Source organism: Sardina pilchardus, chromosome 2, assembly GCF_963854185.1.
Source record: "Sardina pilchardus chromosome 2, fSarPil1.1, whole genome shotgun sequence".
NCBI classification, from domain to species: Eukaryota; Metazoa; Chordata; class Actinopteri; order Clupeiformes; family Clupeidae; genus Sardina; species Sardina pilchardus.
In genome coordinates this window covers 34,908,174-34,930,790 of record NC_084995.1, presented here as the reverse complement: position 1 = coordinate 34,930,790, position 22,617 = coordinate 34,908,174, and the positions used below count along the sequence as shown (strand labels likewise).

General features: G+C 45.0%; 1 protein-coding gene across 5 annotated transcripts in view; it reads left to right on the top strand.

Annotated features, from left to right (window-relative positions):
- The first annotated feature begins 98 nt into the window (after positions 1-98).
- The window catches only part of tnk2b (tyrosine kinase, non-receptor, 2b), a 60,323-nt gene continuing 37,804 nt past the window's right edge, over positions 99-22,617 (top strand). For 2 of the 5 annotated variants that reach the window (XM_062528435.1, XM_062528420.1), the window contains exons 1-3: positions 99-302; positions 409-509; positions 9,717-9,949. Coding sequence is in view for 2 of the 5 variants with exons in the window: in XM_062528412.1 (XP_062384396.1) it covers positions 22,525-22,584 (60 nt within the window). In the remaining 3 variants the exon portion in view is untranslated. Of the gene's footprint in view, positions 303-324; positions 510-9,716; positions 9,950-21,431; positions 22,585-22,617 lie in introns of those variants that run through there. The other 3 variants (XM_062528428.1, XM_062528412.1, XM_062528405.1) reach the window with 3 other exon arrangements.

Genomic DNA, 22,617 nt, shown 5'->3' with positions numbered 1-22,617 from the left:
TCATGTCCAATAACTTTGACTCGGAAATGGGAATGGATGCAGCTAGATAGGCTTCTAATATTTGAATAATTGAAATCTGAAAGTCAGAACAATATAGACTTTTTTAATCGTCGGTGCTGAGCACGTTAATTGATCAAATAAAAAACATTCATTTAAACAGGTTTTCTCAAATAAATAATTAGAAGATATTTCATAAAGTGAGAGCTCAGTTTTTAAAGCGCGTGTCTCTTTAAGAGTGGGTTGCTAACGAGCATGTACAAAATGCGCAAGGAATTGACTTGTGTGACGTGACTAATACAACAGTAAGTTAAAGCGTTGCGAGAAATTGTAAGATTGTATTGTCATACTGTAATTACAGATATTTGTCAACAGTATGCTACACATTCATACATTTACTTCACATTACAGCCCTCATTTACGCGTCTGAACGGCTGTTGACACGCAAGTGCATAGCTAACTTGTGAGAGGTGACACCGTCGTCGGAGGAGCAGCGAAGCAGAGATTGACAGGTAATCTAACGTGAACACTTTAATTGAATAGTGTGTAAGTTTATTACCGTAAGTTTCTGCATTAAGTTGCCACACATCATTTGACAGTGCATGTGCTCTTTTAAATCAACAGACACATAAGGTTGTCGCGCATACTTTCAGTTTACTTTTCACTTTACTGACTGGTAAAAGTAAATTGCATCCATTTAAGCCAAACAACTCTCTTACCATGCTGTCTTCACTACAAGCTACATCGGCAGCAGTTTTTGTTTGCTAGCGTTACGTCCTTGCTGGTTTCACACCAGGCGGGAAACTGGTTTAGTAACATTAGCTGGATAAGACTTTGACGGTTCAGTAGAGTTATTGATTTTGTTTGTAGGTTTGTATATTGGTGTTTTGAAATGCCACGAGATGTCAACCAGATATGCACTGGTTTCCCTTCATTTATTGCGCCAAAGAATCCACTGGAAATATGTCAACCAGCTAACATTAAGCAAACTTCTATTTTGAACTCATTTGATATACACTTCACAATTGGTAATACAATGCTGGAAGAAAAAGTGATAAAGTTTAGTCCATTCATTAGGCCTACATTTATATAACTTTTATGTGCCTCGCTTGACTTTTATCATGGGTTCTGAGTCCTGACCAGGTGTGTGCTCTTTGAGGGATAACATTGGGTTCTAGATAATTGTAGAAGCCTGTCTCTCCATGCATATCCAATGATATTGGCAAACAACCAGGAGCAGCCCACCAGCTGCTTCACAGGTGAATTCAACCTTTAGGCCATTAGGCCATTACCTCAAGCACTGCCAGGATGTCACAGGCTCACCGCCAAACCACATCACTATATGGGTGGATCCCCTAGGAAGAGTACTACAGTATATGTCTGTAGAAGGCACTTAAACTATTGACTTGCCGTTATAATAAACAATCGGCAGTAATGAGTTATGTAAGAGGCAGGTATTTTAAAAAGAATATAGATACAGAGCCACCGAAGAGTTGCACACCCCAAATGTGATGCTGTGGGCCACAACATGTAATTACACAGCATAGGTAATGCATCCTGGTGTGCAGCCCAGGCCATTTTCTGCTTCCTTCACTGCCCAAAGAGGTTGGTGTCTTGGTTTGCGGCCCAGCAACAGAAACTGGGCTTTTGGGTGGGGTTTTGTCTGCTCGTTTGGCTGTGTGGGCGGTGACTCCAAGTCCAACTCCAAGTCCAATCTTGATTCAGTTACTGATGGCTCATGTCCTGTATATTTGACAAGGCTTGATAAGGCAGCCTATATAAGACAAGTAAATTGTAATGGTAAGGCAGGGAGTTCAGGGACAATGCAGAAGCCAGCATGTCGACCACATGTCTCACATTATGATTTATGGCATATAGGGGTGGATTCCTGTACCGTGTTATTGTAATACTCCCACAGTTTTTCAGGACTGAAAACTGTACATACAACTGCAGTAGGCCTACACTAAAACAAGTCAACATCATCCCTCTCAACTGAAGTGTGGACTGTAGTGAAACTGCAACTGAGTTTACAGTCTAAAAACTGGATTACAGTACAATGTAGTTCTGTGCTGTAGGAGTTGTGGGCTGTTGTCGCTTTCATTTTGCAGACTTCTGACATGTTTGAACTTGATTCGGATGTTATCTTTGATCTGTCTAGGCCCCTTAAGGGTACTGTTTTTATGATGTTGATTCTACCAATTAACCTCTGCGTCTTGTATTTAGTCATAAATCTGTGGTAAAGATGACAGCAGCTGGAGTACATCATAATAAGCCAAAGAACTCAGACCAAAATATGAATATGGCTGCTGGAAAGAACTTGGAAGTGAATGTAAAGCAATATCACAGTTCCTGCTGTGGTGGTTTTATAGTGTGAGTGGCAAAAGGTAGTGTCGCACAATACGATGATTTCAAATATCTCAGGGGATAGCTATAACATGGCAAAATATATTTTTCCTCCTAAAGAAAGTTTTACAAATGTACCAGACAACTAACTAACCTTATAAAATGTGATGTGATCAAATAACGTTGAGCCATCGTTGCCAGTGGAGAGCATTTAAACCTAGTCAGTTCCGCCACAGTTAGAGTGCTAAGTGTTCATTGACTTGTGCATAAAAGCCCAAGTGAAAATCAATGTTGTCTTCCCAATTTAAAATCAATTGTTAAATGTGCAACATATTCCGATTAAGGTCCATTAGGTTAAGGCAATATTCAGAACAAAATGTTTACATGCGCATTGAGCAGTGTTGAGCTGGACTATTTTCATTTATGTTAATCGGCGTATTCTGAATAAACAAGCAAAGTACGCCAATAGTAGCAGTGTCATGATGTCAAAGCAGGCTTTGTTCCTGAATTTTATCCATGGCTGCAAAATAGGTTAAATTGCCCGGATTAGAGCCACTATTGACCGCTTTGATCTGCCACCAGTCCATGCAAAACCTGCTTCTTTAGGTTTGTTGCTCAAAGATTTCACTATTGCGATACTTTTGGCTATCTTGAATTCCTTTTACATTTAAACTTGATATACTGTAGTTTGAATTCATAAATTGCCCTCATCTTCACCACAGAAGAGTCAACTTTTAGCCACGCTTTTTGCCAAGTTGTCAAAGCAACCAACCAAAGTTCCTTGTATGAACATACAGACTTACATGTAAATTAATATTCCAAAAGGGGCATGTTCTGAATAATGTGTTTACTTTCCGAATATTCTGGATAGTACGGTCATATACAGTACCAGTGTATAACAGTAGAGTTGGTGTTCTTTATTCAGGATCATGAACCATGTGTTTGGATGTAGGATGTGTATGTGTGTTTGGAAGCACGTAGTTTGCTGGGTGCACTGCACACACCTGTGCTCTCTGCTGGATCCACACTGATGTCATCATCAGCCATGCTGTCATTGTTAGGACTGTGCAGGAGTTTTGCACTGTGGCTCAGAGTGCTCATGTGCTGTGCTGACTCAACTCACATGTTTGCTCTGGAAGGTGTGTCGACAGTGAGTTCATCTGTCAACAAAAGGGCTGTTTGTTCTTGCGTGAGTGACCAAATTTATTGGAAAACTGATTTACATTTTCTCAGGTTGTTTTGGTGTGTCGGCGGTAGGAATTTCCCCTGGGCATGCCGGTAGTGCCAACCATGACCTCATGTTCGGAAAATCGCCTAGATACTGTGAATGAAGTCTAGAAAACGCAAAAAATGTTCATTCAGGGGAGAAAACTGATATATAAATATGTGAGGCACCAGTCAATATCAATGCATTCATATTTTTGCAAACAGTAGCAAACATTCATGGCAGACATTTTTTTCTCTGATCAGATCAATTTCAACAACTTTGGTGTAAAGATTCCATTGTAACGATAACACTTCATCCACCTCATGTCCAGCTCCACTGAATGTTCGCGGAGAACTACAGTACAGTACCCCCTCAGACTGTTTGCGAGTGTTGCAAACATTCGCCATAAACCCCAATATCATCCAGCTGCAGCCAAAAAGGGGCGTCCCCATGTCCCTTCTTATTCGCCTCTTCTGCTGAACTGATAACTATTAACATCTGGACCAATATTAATAATATCCGCTAGTTAGTTAACTTGTTAGATCAAACAAGTGTTTCAAAATAAGATCAAGTAGTCTGTACAGGTAGAGTGGTGGTGAGTAGCCGAGAGTATCTTCCACTCAGCTTCCTAGCGAGAACCAGACCAGAACCAGTCTATATTGAGTCTATACTGTATGTTCTCATCGAATTAAGAAGCAGGAAAGTATAGTAACCGGGAACAAGGGAGTTTGCATCAAATTCAGTGTACCTTGCAAAACTTTGCGATTGGACGATGAAACGTCCAACGGGGCGTTCTTGTGTCATGACAGGAGCACCCAAGACTGCAGCATAATACAATGGAATACAATATGGCAACCATACAGTATGTTTCATGTTATTAAATAGTAATGTAGGCCTAAGGGTAGGATTCCCCTTTACTGTAATTCCTCCTCCAGCAAGTTATTTTGGTACAGTCAGTGTGCAGGATTTTATTGTTTTATTTTATTGAAACGTGGTGGTATGGAGTTGCATGGGCCAATGAACAACCCATTCAACTTTTGGAGCAGCTATGACTAGAGCTATTTTTTTGATATGTCAGGCATTTCTGGACTGACCGTCATGTACAGTAGTTCCACCATTCACTCATTCAACACCAAATGGCTTATTGCTGAGAAATGAGGCAACCTCATGTAATTCATATACAGTATTGTCCATGCTAGCCATACATGTGGCCTGGTGACATGTTAACTGGTGTGAGGCTGAACAAAGGCAATTGGGTGGATGCCTGCCTTGAGTGGATGAGAGACTATTGTTATTTTCCTGCACAGGTTCCCTAGAACTAAACTGGGTTGGTCACACAGGTGCAGAGCCTGAGTGAAAAGCATGTTTGGTGATATAGTGTTTATTTATTTATTTATTTTTTATAACTGACCTGCTGATTTTGTCTGGAGGCTGTTGTGGATTATTTTTGAGTGGTTCTTTAGGCTCAAATAAGTTGGACTAATTTGTGCTGTTGTTTAAGTTCTAAGAAAGACAACATTAAAAACATTATTGCTTCAATGCCGCAAAACGGCACACTTACAATATGCCCAGCAACACCTAGACAAGCCTCAGAACTTCTGGAACAAAGTCTTTTGGAGTGATAAGACCAACATTTAACTTTGTGGTCACAACCAAAAATGCTGTTTAGAAAGGAGTCCATGAAGTCTACAATGAAAAGTGCACCGTTCCCACGGTGAACCATGGAGGTGGACCTCTAATGATTTGGGGATGTGTGAGCTACAAAGGCACAGATAATTTGCTCAAAATAGGTATCAGAAAATAGTGGAAGACAATTTACACTCATCAGCCCAAAAGTTGTGTATGGGACACACTTTTCAAAATGACAGTCACCAGAAAACAAAGTCAACCTTGGCTGCAAGTGGCTAAAGCAGAAGCAAAGAGGAATGGACATGACTACCATTAGAAAAGAAAAGAAAGGTACTCATCCACAACTGCCACAGAAGGCTGCAAGCCATCATTGATGCTTAATAATAGCAGATCAAGAACATGGATCATCTCAATATTTTGAGAATAAAAGCAGAATGATTATACTATTATGGCATGACTTTTGGTTTAATTTGATTCTCATTAAATGAAAAGTAATGTGCTTTGGCTGATCGCTCATGTTTTCTTGAAGAATGGTTCACATTTTGCAAATTATGAAAACCTCTGAACACAACTGTATAAGTTTATAGGCTTAGTTATTTCCAAAAGAAATCTATTTACTGAAATGTTTTTTTTTTTTTTTTTTTTTTTTTTTGGATATTTACGTCTCCACCATTATTTGCTCTGTCCTTTGCCAGACTCAATGTAGGGAAAGAATAACAGCCCTCCAGGGCAACTATTTATGGGCAGTTGTCCCATAAATGTCCCCTGGCTTGGCTTGTACAGCCTGCTTTAAAATCTGCTGAGCTCTCCTCTGAACTCGCCAGAATGAAAGACGTTAGTGTCCACGGGTGGGCTCGGGTTCAGACAGATGAGTGTGGACTCCTCTGACCACTGTCTTTGAAAACTTTTCAAACTCAACTCCATGTGATTGGTGAGTTGTTGGAAGCCCACTGGTTGTTCTGCCTTTTTTTTTTTAAGTTCCCTCCCCCCACCCATGTAAATGTTTTCGAGGCTGGAGGCACCTCAGGTCCCACAGAGCTGTGGTTTCCGAACTTTTCAGGCCAGGCCCCCGTTTTGACAACACCCAGAGATGCTCGTGCCTGCCCCAACATTGCAGGATGAAAATCAAGATATCTCATTCTCTGTTTTTCCCCTTGCTGTAATTCCGGGCACGACCCACAGTTTGAGAACCACTACACCACACAGTGGTTGTGATACTTTGTTTTATTTTTTGGTGATGGATGACTCGCCTTACAGTATTTTAGGGCACAATTTGTCAGACCTGAGATTTGGCCTCCATGTTTTGGTCAGAAGTCCAATGCCTTTGAGGCTCTTTTTTAAAACAGTTTCACCCTCTGATGAGAAATCCCTTTCTTTTTGTTAGGTTGCTAGCTTCTAGGTTTACTAGCTTCTTTTTTACCAATATGCCAAACATTGGCAACATTGCAAAAACAGCAGTTTATAAACTAATAATAATTGTTTCCTGGTTTTGGAACAGATGCTGTAGCTTTCAAATTGCACCGGAGTTCTACCAAGCAGTACCCCAGACCATGCGTTCACATTATCAGAAATCACCAAACCATCGCTCCAAACAATTCGGGTTCGGACCAAATGGTCCAGTGTGAATGTGTCCTTAATGTGGTCAGTGTTGTAAGAACAGTGTAGTGGGATATTTGTATGATTGAGGTGAGCATGGATGGACTGAGTACTGAATGAAGATTATAGATTATAGACAGAGTACTCTGTGACTTTGCATGTCTCCAAACAAACTGGTTTCAGTCAGCTTTTACAGTGTATTGTTGCTTTCAGCTGAGTATCTTAGGCTTAGGAGTACTGCACCTCTTGTCTTGGCTTGGTTGATGTAAATGGGGATGAGGTGATAGCACAAAAGCAGTTGTTTTATGGCTACTGACTTTCATAGCTCTCTTATTTGTCTAAGCAGCTAAAATCACCGCAGCATCAACTGACAGTAGCTTGAGGAGCCTTGTCATCAGGAAACTGGCATACAGATTGTACACCCAAACACTTACCCTTGGGTTATACTTTTCTCCCTGTTGTTGCTGAGTGGAAGAGCATACAGTACAAGGATTTGGGGGGGGGGGGGCATCCTAAGTGTCCCTGGAGTGAGGGAGGGAGCCGCATGGCGTCAGGCTCGCCTCGGCTGTCCCACCACAGGCTTGCCTCAGTCAGCCCAGCACAGCCTGACCAGCCACCCATTACATAATCTTTGCGTTCGGCCCGGGGAAGTAAGTCTCCCCCCACCCCCCACCAGAAGCAGCACCACCACCACCACCACCACCAGTGCAACAGTGGCACCATTACCACACCATTACCCAATTCTCCGGGGAGGAAACGCTAAATTGTCTTGTAGAAACGCCCGTGTGTTTTGCCCTGAGACAAAGGCGCTTTTGTGGATGGGCCGAAGTGAGAGAGTTGGTGGCTGTGCACTGGCTGTTCCTTAGCATAGGTGGGAGGACTGGGAAGTGAATTGGCTTGATTCACAGGCCGGAGCCACGGCGGCATTCCTGCAGTCTCCAGACGACCACTGGCCAACCATGTCTCCTCCCTGTTTTGCTAGCCAGCCAATCGGCTTACTTTGTCAGCTCTGATGTCATAATAGCCAGAGTTGTGCCCTCCAAGGAATCAAATTGTGCTGCTCCATCAGACTCCCACACTTCAGGAGGTCTTCTGTCAGCATGAATAATGACCTGCTGGTCACTCCAATGCATTTATTGGTTTACAGTTACTAGGAACTATGTAACTTGATTTGTATGTACTGTAACTACAACAGTATATACAGTTTCTTCTGTATGTAACAGCTATCCATGTGTCTTCTGTATGTAACACCTATGCATGTGCCTTATTTATATCTCATGTTAGGCCAGGTAGTTTTATTTGTATAGCACATTACACAGTATTTGCTTAATCAAAATAAAACAATAATACCAGATAATGCTAATTATACATAAATGAAAAAAAAGAAAGTTAGAAAGGATAATATTAAAACACTTACAAAAATACCAGTTATAATACCATAATTGATGATCAAGTAATAGATAATAAAAACATCAGATTTGTCTTAAGCATTGTTTCAAAACTGGCAGCAGTTGAGGCACTTCTTTTGTCATCTGGAAGTTTGTTCCAGAGCCGAACTGCTATACTAACTGTAAATTAACCTTCCCCGGTTCTGGAGAGTAAGAAATATTTTTTTTCTCCTGAGGTCTGGGGGGAATATATTGTACAAGCACATCTGACAGTTACTTTGGTCCTAGTCTATTTTGTTAATTACAACCATTTCAAAGCTGTTTTATAATGGATTGAGTTTTAAAACACTCATGGCTTGAGGTTATATCTTTCTGGTCTGCTTGGTACTGTAAGACTTTTCAGGGTGTGTGTGATCTGACACCATTCATCAGAGAGAGTGAGAAAAGCTTATGCGAGAGTGTGTGCTTGTGGTTTTGTCTGTGTGTATGTGACGGTGGCGGCTTTCAGCGTCCTCCCCAAGGGAGTTCTCTCTTTCATTTCCTTTGCAGGTGTGTAACTCTGTATGGGCAATTTCCCTCACTTGTCTTTCACACATTCTATCAGATTTCTTGCAAAATGAAACTTATCTGTCTGCTGGAAATGTTGCCTATAATGCAGCGTAAGGGCTGAGCCCAGGTCTTCTGTTACACTATTGTTACCAGTCAGACCTGTCTCTTTGTGATTCAGGGTATTTCTAAAGGCAAGTCATATAAAATAACCTTCGGATTGTGGTAAGTATGCAAACAGGATGATCATGTGGGTGTATTCATAGTATCTCTGTCCATCATGACATTGATCGTTCAGAGAGAGAGAGAGAGAGAGAGAGAGAGTGTGTGTGTGTGTGTGTGTGTGTGTGTGTGTGTGTGTGTGTGTGTGTGTGTGTGTGTGTGTGTGTGTGTGTGTGTGTGTGTGTTCATATGTGGGCTGTACTGAGGTAATTGAAGGCTGATGTCATACAGTAGCTTTGTCACTGTAGATGTATCACTGACTAACTACAGCAGGTCCACCGTGTTCTCCTACATTACAAGATATGCTCAGAGCTTACAGAGGAAGAACACGCTCAATTTCGTTCACAGTCAGATCTCACGGCGACAGCTCCTTGGGACATTGTATGAAATAACTGTTTATCTGTTATCTTGTTGGAATGACATTGAAATTCATGCTCTGTGTTGTGAAAAAGGGGTGTGAATGTGTGTATCAGTACTGTAAATGGAGAGGAGGTGGGGATAAAGACAGAGAGAGACTAAGAACAAGAACCAGCGAGCATTTTTTTTTGTTATTGTTAAATAGATCTGATGTGTTGCTTTGTAGGACATATACTATATGTTCATAAAACTTTTGACAAAGCGAGAAATTGCTTTGCCTACAGTTAGTGTCAAGCAATGTGTCGTTGACTGATGGTAATTTGTGTGTGGGTGAGATCAAAATATCTTTCTACTGGAAGGTGTATGTGTGTGTGTGTGTGTACGTACTGTACTGTATACTCACATGAGTGCATGATTGTGTGTTTGTGCAGCGCTGACACTGAGCCTCCTCTCCGTTGGTGCTCCATGGACGGCCGCGTGAGGGATGGCCTCTCTGAGTGACACGCAGCTCCGAGCTCTCAGAAGCAGCAGCTGCAGACATGGACTGGGCCACCAGCCTGCCTCATAGAGGCTGAACACACACACACACACACAAACACACAAACACACACATACACACTAGCGTGGCGTTGCCCTCTTCTCTTCACTCTTTGCAGGACTTCAGGTAAGATCTCCTGGGAGACATACTCTCTAAACTAATGCTTGTTGTAGGTTGGCAGCCATTGGAGTTATTGAACTGGTGTGACTTTACATGTTGGTTAACTGATGGTAGAATTCACAGTTGATACTGTAAGGCAACATGCTGTGTGTGTGTCTATGACTGTGTGCATATGTCACTTCAAGTCCTGTACGGCATGGCTCTCTCTCTCCACTCTTCCAAATCTGTTATGAGTGCTGGATTGTGTCATACGTTGTGTGTGTGTGTGTGTGTGTGTGTGTGTGTGTGTGTGTGTGTGTGTGTGTGTGTGTGTGTGTGTGTGTGTGTGTGTGTGTGTGTGTGTGTGTGTGTGTGTGTGTGTGTGTGTGTGTGCGTGCATACAGTATGTGTGTTTGGTGCCATGGGAAGTGAAGGTGAATGAGCAGGATCCTGTTACTCTTTCCTCCCACATGCCTACAGCTTCTGGCTGGTCATGTGACACAGGCAGCCTGAGGCGCCAACCCCCACCGTCACTACACTGCCCACTGCTTGGGCACCCAGTGTGTCGTGTCATCCATCCCTGACTCCCTTCCCCTCACCGTCACGCTCGCTTTTCTCCCCTCTGCTCTTTTAGCGCTCTCTCAATCAGCACTATTCCCCAGTGTTATGGCCAAAGAGTATAGAAGTACTTCTATACTCTTTGTTATGGTACAACGTGTTAAGATAGGTATGGATACCCAAGATATCAGGGCATTTTTCTAGAGTAGACATGCACTTCTTGTCTAAAACTCACACACACACACATACACGCACACACACGCACACACACAGTGGTTGTCTGTTTTCTACAAGAACAGGAGAGACGTCAGTGTTGGTAATCTAAGCAATGACGGGTTTTTGTCTGCACAAAGGCCTCATAGTGGCGCACAGCTGAGGTAAGGCTCTTTGGGTGTGTGTCTGTGTATGTGTGTGGGTGTGTGTGTGTGTGTGTGGCTAGTCCTATATTTTCCAAACCAAACGTTTTTGGAGAGGAAATGTTGGCCATTTGAAGAGAGGCTTGTGTGTGACCTGTTCCAGTGGTAAGCCCACATTTCTAATAAACTAGATAATCAGACTTGAAATAGGTTTTAACTCCCACACTCTCGACCCTCTTATCGGAGTACCCTGTGTTGTCCCAGTAAGTTTGGTGCACTGGTTAAGTTACAACATAAATGCATGTGCAAGAGAGCGGGTATTTGTTTACATGTTACAAGGTATGCTTGTCTGACAACTGGTTAGTCCCAGTTTGGTGTGTGTGTTATCTGAATGTTCCTGTTTGCAACTGGTCATTGTACAGAAGAGGGCATGTAACAGGCTACATTTTTCAGGGGTGGGGGGTGCTGGGTACTGGTGGCCCATCAGGGGCCATGGATCTATATTTACCCCAGAGGAAGAGTGTATGATGAGAGACAGAGAGAGAGACAGAGAGAGAGAGAGAGAGAGAGAGAGAGAGAATATCTGTGAGAAACTGTCAGTGAGGTAAATTGAAATGGATAGGGTGGGGGTCTGGGGGTGGGGGTGGGGTCAAGGTAGGCAGAGTTGAGGAGATAGTGGGAGACAAAGCACAAGGGAAGAGATACAGATGCTTGGAGGAAAAAGGGGTGGTAGCAGGGGGGAGAGGGGAAGGGGGGGGGGGGGACTGAAATAGCAGCGAGCGTGCTTCTTCTGGAGTGCTTGTGTGAATGCCACGGGCGGTGGGGCAGGGGGCACGACTGACGGCTCCCCAGCCCAGAGGAGAGGTGAGAGGAAGGAGCTCAGCCAGAGGAGGGGGGAGTGTTATTTTAACCCCTCGCTTGCTCATATCCGGCTCAACTATCTTATGTACACACACACACACACACACACACACACATACGAATACACATACACATACTGTACACATACACATACACGTATACCTACACATACACACACACCTGTGCATGTACACTGTCTTCTCACTTTCTCACGTACAGTACACACACACACACACCTATCACAAGCGTGCACAGACGCACAGACACACATTCACAGACCTTTCTCATTCCTCACTCCTGTCTCGTCTCTCATGTTCCCTGGTTCTCCATCTCACACGAGGAATCGCCTTACCATACTCAAGGACCCGCAGCATGCCTCTCCCGGGAGCCCTTGCCATATTGTCCCTGCATGGTGCTGACTGTTGCTGCAAACTGTGTGCTGTATATGGACTATTGCCTGCTACTCCCTGGTTTGTGTTTGGCCGTCTGCACGGTATGTAGATGTATATCTGCACAGTGACGTTCACACATTTCTCTTGCCTCCGCTGTACAGTACATAAGTAAGCCTTCCTGAGAGTTGCTGTGAGGAGTGGATTGTGGGGTTGCTTTCACAAGTGGCCGTCGGGATTGTTGTATGGAGCAGTTGATTATGGATTTTTCTGGTAGTTTTGAATGCTCTTTTGTTGTATGTAGCGGTTGATTATGGGTTTTTCTGCTAGTATTGAATGCTGGATTGTTCAGGAGAAGTTGTTTATGTATTCATTTGGCTGACGCTGTTATACAAAGGGACTTGCATATGTCAATTATTACAAGGGCCAGTCAACCTGGGGTGACGTAGGGTTGAGTGTGTCGCTCAAGAGCGTGGCGTGAACCGGGAATTGAACCCACAACTTTACTGGCTACTGCATGCTAGCCCAGCTCCTTAACCACTACGCTACCATCGCACAGATTCTTGATACAGTATGACTGCTGATATGACTGCTTTTAAAGGTGTGTGTGTGTGTGTGTGTGTATGTGTGTGTGTGTAATTAGACTCTGGAAAGTGTTTAAATGAGATGAGACTGTATGATAAGGCGTGTGGGTGCTTACATTATCTGTCTCTGTGCGACTCCTAGAGGGTTGTGTCAGGACACAGACAGTGGTTAATGCCTTGTGTGACGTGCTTATTGACGTGTCTCTGTTAGTGTTTCAGCATTGTTTTATCAGGCGCCCGATGATTGAAATGTGGCACATTCAATGTTTTGGAACTGAGCATACAGTGTTGGATGGTCATGGGTTGCATGCATGGCCTTTGCTTATTCATTATTTAAGCATTTACACTCCAGGGGTCTAAATTATAAAGGCTTCTACGCATTGCAAAGGTGTGCAAAAGGATAAAATGTATGTACCGTAGATATCAGTACGTTTGAGAAGTGGAAAAAGATACACATTTCTGTGCATCCTTTCACCCATGCACAGAGGTTGCACTACATCTTTCAGTGATATCTGATTAGATTACAGAAAAAAAGTTCTGCCCTCAACAGAAATGTAACTTATGTAACACTACTTCTGTGGATAATTATCATTCAGATATCAATATGCATATTATTATTGACTCATGCATAGTTACTACTTCTGTGGGTTATTGTCATGGCAGACTGTGTGGTATATAGTGTAGGCTACAGCTAACTGTGGCTTCACTTATCTCTTATCTCATGTCTGTCTCAGCGCGGTCATCGTGGAGCGGAAGAGAGGGTTATAGATTGACAAGCTGATCAGGCCACTGCAGTTTAGTGTGTGTGGCTCAACAGGCACGATGATGCAATCACCGAGGCCTGAACACACACAGCACCTCTGTTCCTGCATACACCCACACACATCCGCTCACACAACTCTCTCTCCCTCACTCACTCACACATACATAATGACTAATATTACACAAGCAGAAGCACACAATACAACCCACATCTATTCACCCTCATATGCTCCCACACACACACACACACACACACACACACACACACACACACACACGCTCACACACTCAAGCTCACTCTCGTTCTCTCGCACATTCTCAATCCCGTCCTGTCAGACTTGATTCATTAACCTTCCGTCCATGCTGCAACCACCTACACAATCGCAGACAGAATGGGGAACGCATTCATACATTATTTACACAGCCATAAACAGTCAGACCCATGCACCCACAGACCTGCTCATAGAGGTAGGAAAATGGGAATTGGTTGCAGGACCTACCGTGACAATGTGACTCTTTCCATGGGCTCCAATGTGAAGTTAATGTTTGGAGCTTGACTGTGAAGGGAAAAATGTGAGTTGGTAAGCAATTATTACCCCCCTGATGCCTCTCTTTCTGTTATGAATGTTCTAAGGTTGTTAGCTGTGTGTGTGTGTGTGTGTGTGTGTGTGTGTGTGTGTGTGTGTGTGTGTGTGTGTGTGTGTGTGTGTGTGTGTGTGTGTGTGTGTGTGTGTGTGTGTGTGTGTGTGTGTGTGTGTGTGTGTGTGTGTGTGTGTGTGTGTGTGTGTGTGTGTGTGTGTGTGTGTGTGTGTGTGTGTGTGTGTGTGTGTGTGTGTGTGTGTGTGTGTGTGTGTGTGTGTTGGCATATTCACTTATTTTGTTAGCCTTTTTTTTTAGAGACAACCAAAATAAATACAAACCACCCAAAGATGTGATTCAAATCTAAACCATGTTGATGTCTTCTATTTTTAGAACAACTTGGAGGCAAGCAATTATTAACATTCTGCTGAGGCAAAACGTGTGTGTGTGTGTGTGTGTGTGTGTGTGTGTTTTTCCTGACTTCACACCAGTGCTCAGTTTACCCTTTATACACATTTAGTCATGTGTGTACTTACAAACACACACACACACACACACACACACACACTTCTGGTTTGTGATGCTGATCAACTATCCTAGCTGATGCCAAATCAATTCTCTATTTCAATCTTGATTTCAGTTTCCAAGGGCCATAACCAGTGGTGAAATTAAGCTTAAGTTGTACATTCAATTTGTAACTGAATCTTTTTGGAAATGCTCGAACACATTTGTATTTTAAACATAGGTTTTAAATGCAGTTGTTTAAAAGAAAACACGTCTGCCATTTGATAGTGATGCTATCCGCACAGCCATTGCTAGCGTACAAAGCAGCACTGACAGTCATCCTCTGTCTGTCATCGTAGGTTGTGATCGGTTCATGGCGTTTTGATCATTCGGAAATTCACTTCAATTGAAAGGACACAAGAGGATCTGTGCAAACAAATGCAGGCTGTACGGGAGTTACAGGATTTATTAGCAATCTGTGGTGTCGCAGGCCGTAGCATGCTATAGCTAGAGCAGTCCTCAGAGTATCCACTCTGTCTACTGAGGCACAGTGTCAAGTCTGCCAATGGAATTGTAGATGGGCAGTGCTGGAGGCTTGCGTCATCAACCAAATCTCATGAGAGGATTATTTTTACACTTAAATAAAAATCAGTTTCGGCAACTTTTGCTTTGAGTTTCTCCACTCGGCAGATTTGATTTATACTGCCCTCATGGATGACTTGTGTAGTGTAGGGTTTCTATGTCCTAACTTGTACTCTCTTTCAGTAGACTACCAGCTATAATGGCTGTTTGGTGGCGTGGATGCTGTGTGTGGGGGATGTGTTCCACCACCCCCTGGTGGAGAAAAGTGATAGTACACAGGTATTTGGCTGGCTGGCTGGCTGGATAGCTGTGGAGGATTAGTATGAGGATACTGCTGGGAGTGAGAGCTGGGGCCACACACAGACTATATAAATCCTCGCCCACCACACACACACACACACACACACACACACACACACACACACACACACACACACACACATATATCCACAAGTATGCTGGAAATCAGGCGTGCAGGAAGGACATGGGTCTTGACATGACTGCAGGTTTCGATGACTCCCATGTACCAGATGCACAGCGTAAATGTGAATATTAGAACACTTCTTTGAATCATTTCACTGTATTGCATTATATGTTTGTTCCATAAGAGCATTGAATATTTTTTTGGCAGATTTCTTTATGATGTAATTCTTTATGATTTCTTTGCACTGCATACAGAGACATTCACATACTGTACTGTATATTGGCACCCCTAGTAAAGATGAGTAAAAACATTTGATCTTAGTTTGATATATCATAAAGTCGGAGAATAGAAAGCGGTGGATTTTAAAGTATATTTTTGGGTTTTTTTCCTTTATCCAGATAGAACAGTACACGAAGCATGTGGAAGGTGATGGGGTGGATTATGAAATTGTGGGTTCTTGGGCCGGATTCGAACCCGGTTGGTTCCCATGGGCACTTGGAGCTGAGTGTGATACAGACGCTACAGCTGCTTGAGCACAGTATTGAAGAGCATTCCTTTTTGCAGAATATCTCTGGATCAACCAGATTCCTAGGTGCTCTCTTGCACATTCTTTTCTGAAGCTCACCCTACTGGTTTTCTGTGGAGTTTTGTGTTCAGTAAGCCATTTTTGCAGTGATCTAGACATGCATTTTGGATCACTGACCTGCTGGATGATCCAATCATGACTCACTTTTAGCATCTTTGCAGGGCATTCAGATTGTGTTTTTAAAAGCCCAGGTATTTCTTGGAGTTCATGACACCATGACCCCAAATGAGTCCTTTGTATTATGCTGTGTTACAGTTGTACTTGTAAGTTACAGTACATTTCTTAGTCGTATTTGGAAGAAAGATTCAATTGGGAACGTGTGTGTGTGTGTGTTGAGCCATCACACCCTCAGCTTCAACGACTCACACGTGGGCTCAGTTTGTTTGACTAAAGCTTCCCGAATTCCCTCACTTACCCGCTTGCCCTCTCCTCCTCCTCTCTTAAAACCCCACCTGTTGGCCCCTGAGCGGAGGGCTCTGAGCTCACTTCCCCCTCCGCGGGGCCCACATGTGCCCTCACCCACCCACCGTTCCTAGAAAGGCAGCTTTGGCCAGGGATTAGAGTGTGCTGCTGCCGCCGCCGCCGCCGCCAGCGCTGTGTGTCCACTGTCCTGTCCACGCGGAGCGGTATTTACAGAGGATTCTGTCACCTCGCTAACCACCTTTTTTATTTAGCGGGTAGAGCGAAAGCTTTCTGGGAAGCGCGGATGATGAACTCGGGGGGGGCACGGTGCACGGTGCACGGGGCTTTGCTGTTGTTTCACCACCGGAGGATGTTCCAGGTGCCGTGTCAACGTCAGCGGTGCTGCCCCCTGAATCCCAACAGGGCTCAGAGGGATTAGGCAGGGGTGTGTGTGTGTGTGTCCTGCGTCGGCTCTATCGTATCGTACGAGGCCTCTCACACACACAAGGGCCTCGCTTGACCACAAGGTGAAGGCTGCAGAAGTGCTTGTGAGTTTTATTAGGGCTGGGGGTGCTAAGCAGCCGGAGTGGCCCTGCAGTGAAATAAAATGCCCCGTTGCAGTTTAGGAGTTTTATGGCACCGCAGTCTGGTAGTTTTTGAATGCTGGCATGCAGGAAGGTCTGTAACATGAGAATAAATGTGAAGGGGCAGCTCTGCAGTGCTGCCAACATCTGCCCATTTCTCTCTCTCTCTCTCTCTCTCCTCTCTCTCTCTCTCACCTCCCCTCCCTTCTCTCTTGTCTTCCTCTCTTCCACCGGACACAGCATATGGAGAGGATTTTCCATGGCTGGGCCGGATTAGTTTTTGAGATATGAGTGTGCACGTGCCGAGCAGTCAGGTTTGAGCAGTGAGACTGTTGCATGTAGTCCAGGTGGATGATTAAATAAAGGATCAAGGCAGAATCATCGGGGGAAATGATATTGAAGATTACCACGTTGTGAATGTCAGCACTCGGCAGGGTCTCAGGCAGCAGAGCAGGACGCAGCAGCAGCAACAACAGACCCACTGCTGGTTGTGTGGCGCCGGCCTCTCCAATTCAGTCAGTTCATATACTTGAGTCTATTTATGCACTTTTACTCATTTATACACACTGTGAAGTGTGTTTTCTGTAAGCAAAGACTGTTTTACTCATTACCACCGGTACTGCTGTTACTATCTGATCTTAAGAACTTGAATGCACTTTGAATGGAGCTGACCATCGAAGCTGTATTAATGCGCTTCACAGAGCCCAGAGCTGGGACCCGCCAGGGCTAGAGCAAGCACCATTGGAGAGGAATATGGGGGAGTCAGAAGCAAGCAGAATACCGTAATTTCCTGACTATTAGCCGCGGCTTATACATTGATTTTGCAAAATTTCTTCAGCTATGAGGTTAATACAGGGGGGCGGTTAATATGGTTTTGTTTCTTTTAACTTGCATAAAACACTGTCCTGCGGCTTATACACATTGATTTCAGTGGAACTGTAATTGGATGGATTACTGTTATTTGATTGATCTTAACGCAGTCATTGATATTACCTGAAATACACTATTAAATAACATGACTTGTTTAAAGGTATACTATGCAGGAAGTCCATGCACAAAGCGAGCAATGTTAAAGCCATACAGAGCTCCATTCTAAAGCTGCCAAATTCCACAAACAGGCTCAATCGTCGAGATTTTGGTGTGAAACACTCATTTTCATGCTAGGCAATACAGAAAATGGGCTGAAAGTGTAAAATTCCGAAACATTCCTTTAAAGGTATACTATGCAGGATTGGCGATTTCATCGCCGGTTTCGCTTTCACTTTTCATTTTCGCTCGTTTTATGCTTGCATATTTCTCTTCAGAGCTTCCCCTACAGCTTTAGCGTGTATATTTGACAAAACTCCTCAATCGGTCAGTCTGCCGTGCCTTTTCATGAGACTTTACATGACACTTCCTGGAGTAGAGCATGGGTGCGTGCCCGGTGTCTCCTGAAGTTGCAAGTGTGGTTTTACCGCTACAGACCACTAGAGCGGCCAAAAAATACACCTTTCGACCGGTAATGACCCATTTAATCATATATAACAGTATGGAACGAATTGATTAACTGAAAAACGTTGCATAGTATACCTTTAATGTTTTCATCGAATGGATTTGTAGCATTTTGGAAAATAACTCTATATACAGTATACCCAAGGATACAGTACATGTACAGCTGGAAAGATCCAGCATTCAGTATACTGGCTGTAGGACAGATTCATTTGTATATAGGCTATGAACTGTGCTCATAAGTTAACTGTTATCAGTATAGGAAGACTGTGAAGCAGAAATCTGGGCCATAAATAGGCTGACACTAGCATAAATAGGCTAGCACACAATATGTAGACCTATATAAAGCACAGTAGAAATGATGCATAACAGTTTGGTGGGAATGGACAGCTGTAAATGGATCAGAAGATACAAACCATTTATTCTTCCCACAGTGGTAAGGTAAGAAAGCCAAAAAAGTCAGACCTAGGTTCAGTAGCATGCTGTGTGTGATTACAGGTTTTGGTGATGGTGATTCTTTCATACATTTATGGCCCCGCAGGGAACCTCTCACGGTGTCTTGTGTCTTTGTGAACGCAGCTGCAAAATAAAGAAATACGTAAAAAAAAGATACACACAATTGTTATTTGCCCTCTTGTGGTTGTTGTCGTTGATTTACCAAGCATTTAATGTGACTTAAATGTATATTTTTTTAGAGGGCAGTTGTACTGAGGACCTCACTGTCATGATGAGGAAGCAGGTCATGCATACAATATGGGTGGAGTGCGCAGCGCTCCCTCTCTCATCAGTAAGCGTGGTGAGACGGAGTTGACGTGCTGCTAGAGGCCCGAGTACAGTATGCTACAGGCTACGCCGTGCGGGCCCAGGTCCAGCTCCAGCTCCGCACGCTAAATACATTTCCCATACCTGTGGACTCGGAGTCGGCAGCGCAGCCCCAGGGACGCCGTCCATGCCTGTTTTTAAGCTTGCGTTGGTTCGCTGGTCACCCACAAGCCCCTTGTTAAAAAAAAGAGCACGGTGTTCGGAAAGCGGCGGCTCCTCGGTGGCGAGACGGAGTGCTGTTCACGCCACCCACGGGCCACCCTCGGCCCCGGTCCGGATTGGTTCTCTGAACCGGAACGGCAAAACCCCTGTTACCAAGAATGCGGCCCCGAATGGTTAGCTGTGTTTATGACCGTTGGTTGGGCGGCGTTTCAGAGCCCATCTGTGACTTTATTTGTCTTGGGAAGAGTGCAGTGCCGTCAGGGCGTAATGGTGTTGTTATTATGGAGAGTTCTGAGTTTTGTTTTTATAAGGGAAGTCCAGCCCAGTCTAGACTAGCTCTGCCCAGCCCAGCATCCACAGGCTCCACATAGGTCACGACACTCTTGCCCACGCACCCACACTATGTTCTCATCACATATCCACTTTTTTTGTGTTTGACCATTTGTGTCTGTGTATAGTGTGTGTACAGTATGTTTAGGTATGTGGTTGTGTCAGTATACAGAATATAAAATAGTGTATGTAGTGTTGCATGTCAGTGGGATTGTGTGGTCATATGTCAGTAGTTTTGTCTTTACTGTAAGTGTTTTAATGTCCAGTGTTATTGTGTGCTTTTATGCACGTGTGTGTGTGTGTGTGTGTGTGTGTCTGCGTCTGCGGCTTTAGGAGGATATGTGCTAGCAGCAGGGGGGTGTGCTACTGCTGTAAGGACACTCGGGGGAAGCTGGGTTTAATGATGCGGCCGCTGCTGATTCTGGAGCCATCTGGTGTGTGTGTGTGTGTGTGTGTGTGTGTGTGTGTGTGTGTGAGAGAGAGAGAGAGAAAGAGAGAGAGAGAGAGATGCTGATAATAGAACGTGTGGAAGGGAAAACAATTGAAATGGGGACATGGGTGTTTAAGGGTGGAGGCTTTAACGACGTCAGACATGCTTTTCATACAGTATAGGGAGGAGGCCAGGAGCTCTTAACTGATAGGAGGAGATGATGAAATGGAGCGAGAGATGGAGAGAGTGTCCTCTGATGTCCTTTACCATCACACAGCGGCCCGGTGCCAGCAGCAGCGTTGGGACGGGCCACACTAGTATAGAGGGATGGGTGGGGCGGAGAAGAGGGGGGGAACGGGACAGAGTTGGGCTTCCAGGCAGCCCAGCGTTCGGCAGTCAAACGTTCTCACTCCACTCTGATAATTCTGGGAGAAAAACCGAAACTACGGTGGAATGGAAAGCCAATGAGAGATCAGCGGCAACGAGAGAGGAAGCACTTCTGTTGCTGTTTGAGTTATTCCTTGATGACCTGGACTGTACGGCTGCTGTCTGTGCTGCTGGCAGTGTGGGGTGGTGGGTGTGTGTATGTGTAGGGCGGTGTGTGTGTGTATGTGTTTGTATGTGTGTGTGTATGTGTGGGGCGGTGGGTGGTTGGTGGGATCTGAGTGGTTGTAGGGGCAAAGCCTTAGTGGGTCAGCAGGAGCAGCGGCGACGACTAATGGAGGTCAGATATTAGAGGGATTTATTTAGAGCTGATTCCCACTGAACAGACAGAGCCCTGCTGAGAGGAGAGAGAGGAGAAGAGGTTATGGGGAAGGAGGGAGGGAGGGGGGCAAATGACAAGAAGTGGGGGGGAGAAGGGGAGGAGAGAATGGAACAGAAGGAAGGTTGGGGAGGAGGTGTGTGGTGCTAAGGAGTGAAGGATACAGAGGAGAAGAGGAGATGCAGAGCTCTCTGTCAGTGGGTGGAAGAGAGGCAAAACAGTGGCTTGGCCTGAGGGATGGAGAGAGAGGGAGGGAAGGAGAGAGGGGGGGCAGATCAGCAGTCAGAGGGGAAATAGACCCCCCCCCACCCCCCTTCATAGTCAAAGCCGCGCCTTATCTCCCTGCCCCCCTCCCGTCCAGATGTCCTTCTCTTGGTGAGCTCCCAGATGCCCCCCCCCCTCTGTACGCCGCTTTCACCACCGTGTTGTTCTCTCCCCTGGATTAAAGCCCTCCTCATTAACAATCCCCCCCCCCCCCCCTCCCCTCCCCTCCCCTCCCCTCCCCTCGCCGGCCGCCTCCTCTCCGCCGGCACACTCCGCGCTGCGCTCCGATTGGCCAGCTGCCTCAGGACTGCTGCTTGTTGCAGGAAAATGCAGCGACGAGGTTGGCTCCGCTTCGTCGGGGGCGACCATTCAGCAAAGCCCTGTTTGAGCGGCTCAGGCGAAAAATAAAAACGCAGGTTTAGGGAGGAGAGGAGAGAGCCTGGAGAAAGACGAATATTGTTTCCCAAAAAAAGAAAGGAGGAAAGAGAAGAAAAGGATAAAAAAGGATTACCCCTGTGGCAGTGGATGAGCATTCAGGACAGGGTTGCTTTTATCGCTGTAAACAAAAAAAGGGAAAACTCCTCATTTGCTGGTGGTCAGCTGCCTGTCCAGTCGAAAGCACACAGCTGCTTTAGAGATGCTGTGATGAGAGAGAGGGACCAAGAGAGGAAGAGAGCGAGGGAGCGAGAGAAAAAGAAAGGAAGGAAACGGAGAGACCATAAAGATGCTAAACAGAGGACGAGAGCTTGTTTGTGAGGCAGTGCGATTGATGGGGCTGAGTGAAGGTGAAACGCACTGAGACATGCTGCGGGAATAGAGAGAAGAGAGAGAGAGAAAGAGGAGGGAGTGCAGAGAGAGAGAGAAAAAGAGAGAGAGAGGAGAGAGAGAGAGCTCTGCAGTGTGCTACAAGGACAGTGTGCATCAGCACTGGTCCAGCGGACATCGCCCTGCTGAGGGTGTTTGTGGAGACGGAGAGCCGTGACGAAGCCCCTTCAGAGGGCACCAGGAACAGGACACCTTAATTGACACGAGGGCTGCAATGATGACAACAACGACAACGATGATGATGATGATGGTGATGAAGCACAAATAAGCCTGAGATCCACGCCGCGTAGACCCCCGTCGCTTCTTCCTGTCCAGTGGCAACGCCGCTCCCGCCGAGCCCAGCGCAGATGACCTGGAACATGGGGGACACAGCCGAGTACCAGCGGCTCCCCAGCGACGACGACGAGGTAGCCCCGTACCCCGAAACCCCAAACCCTATC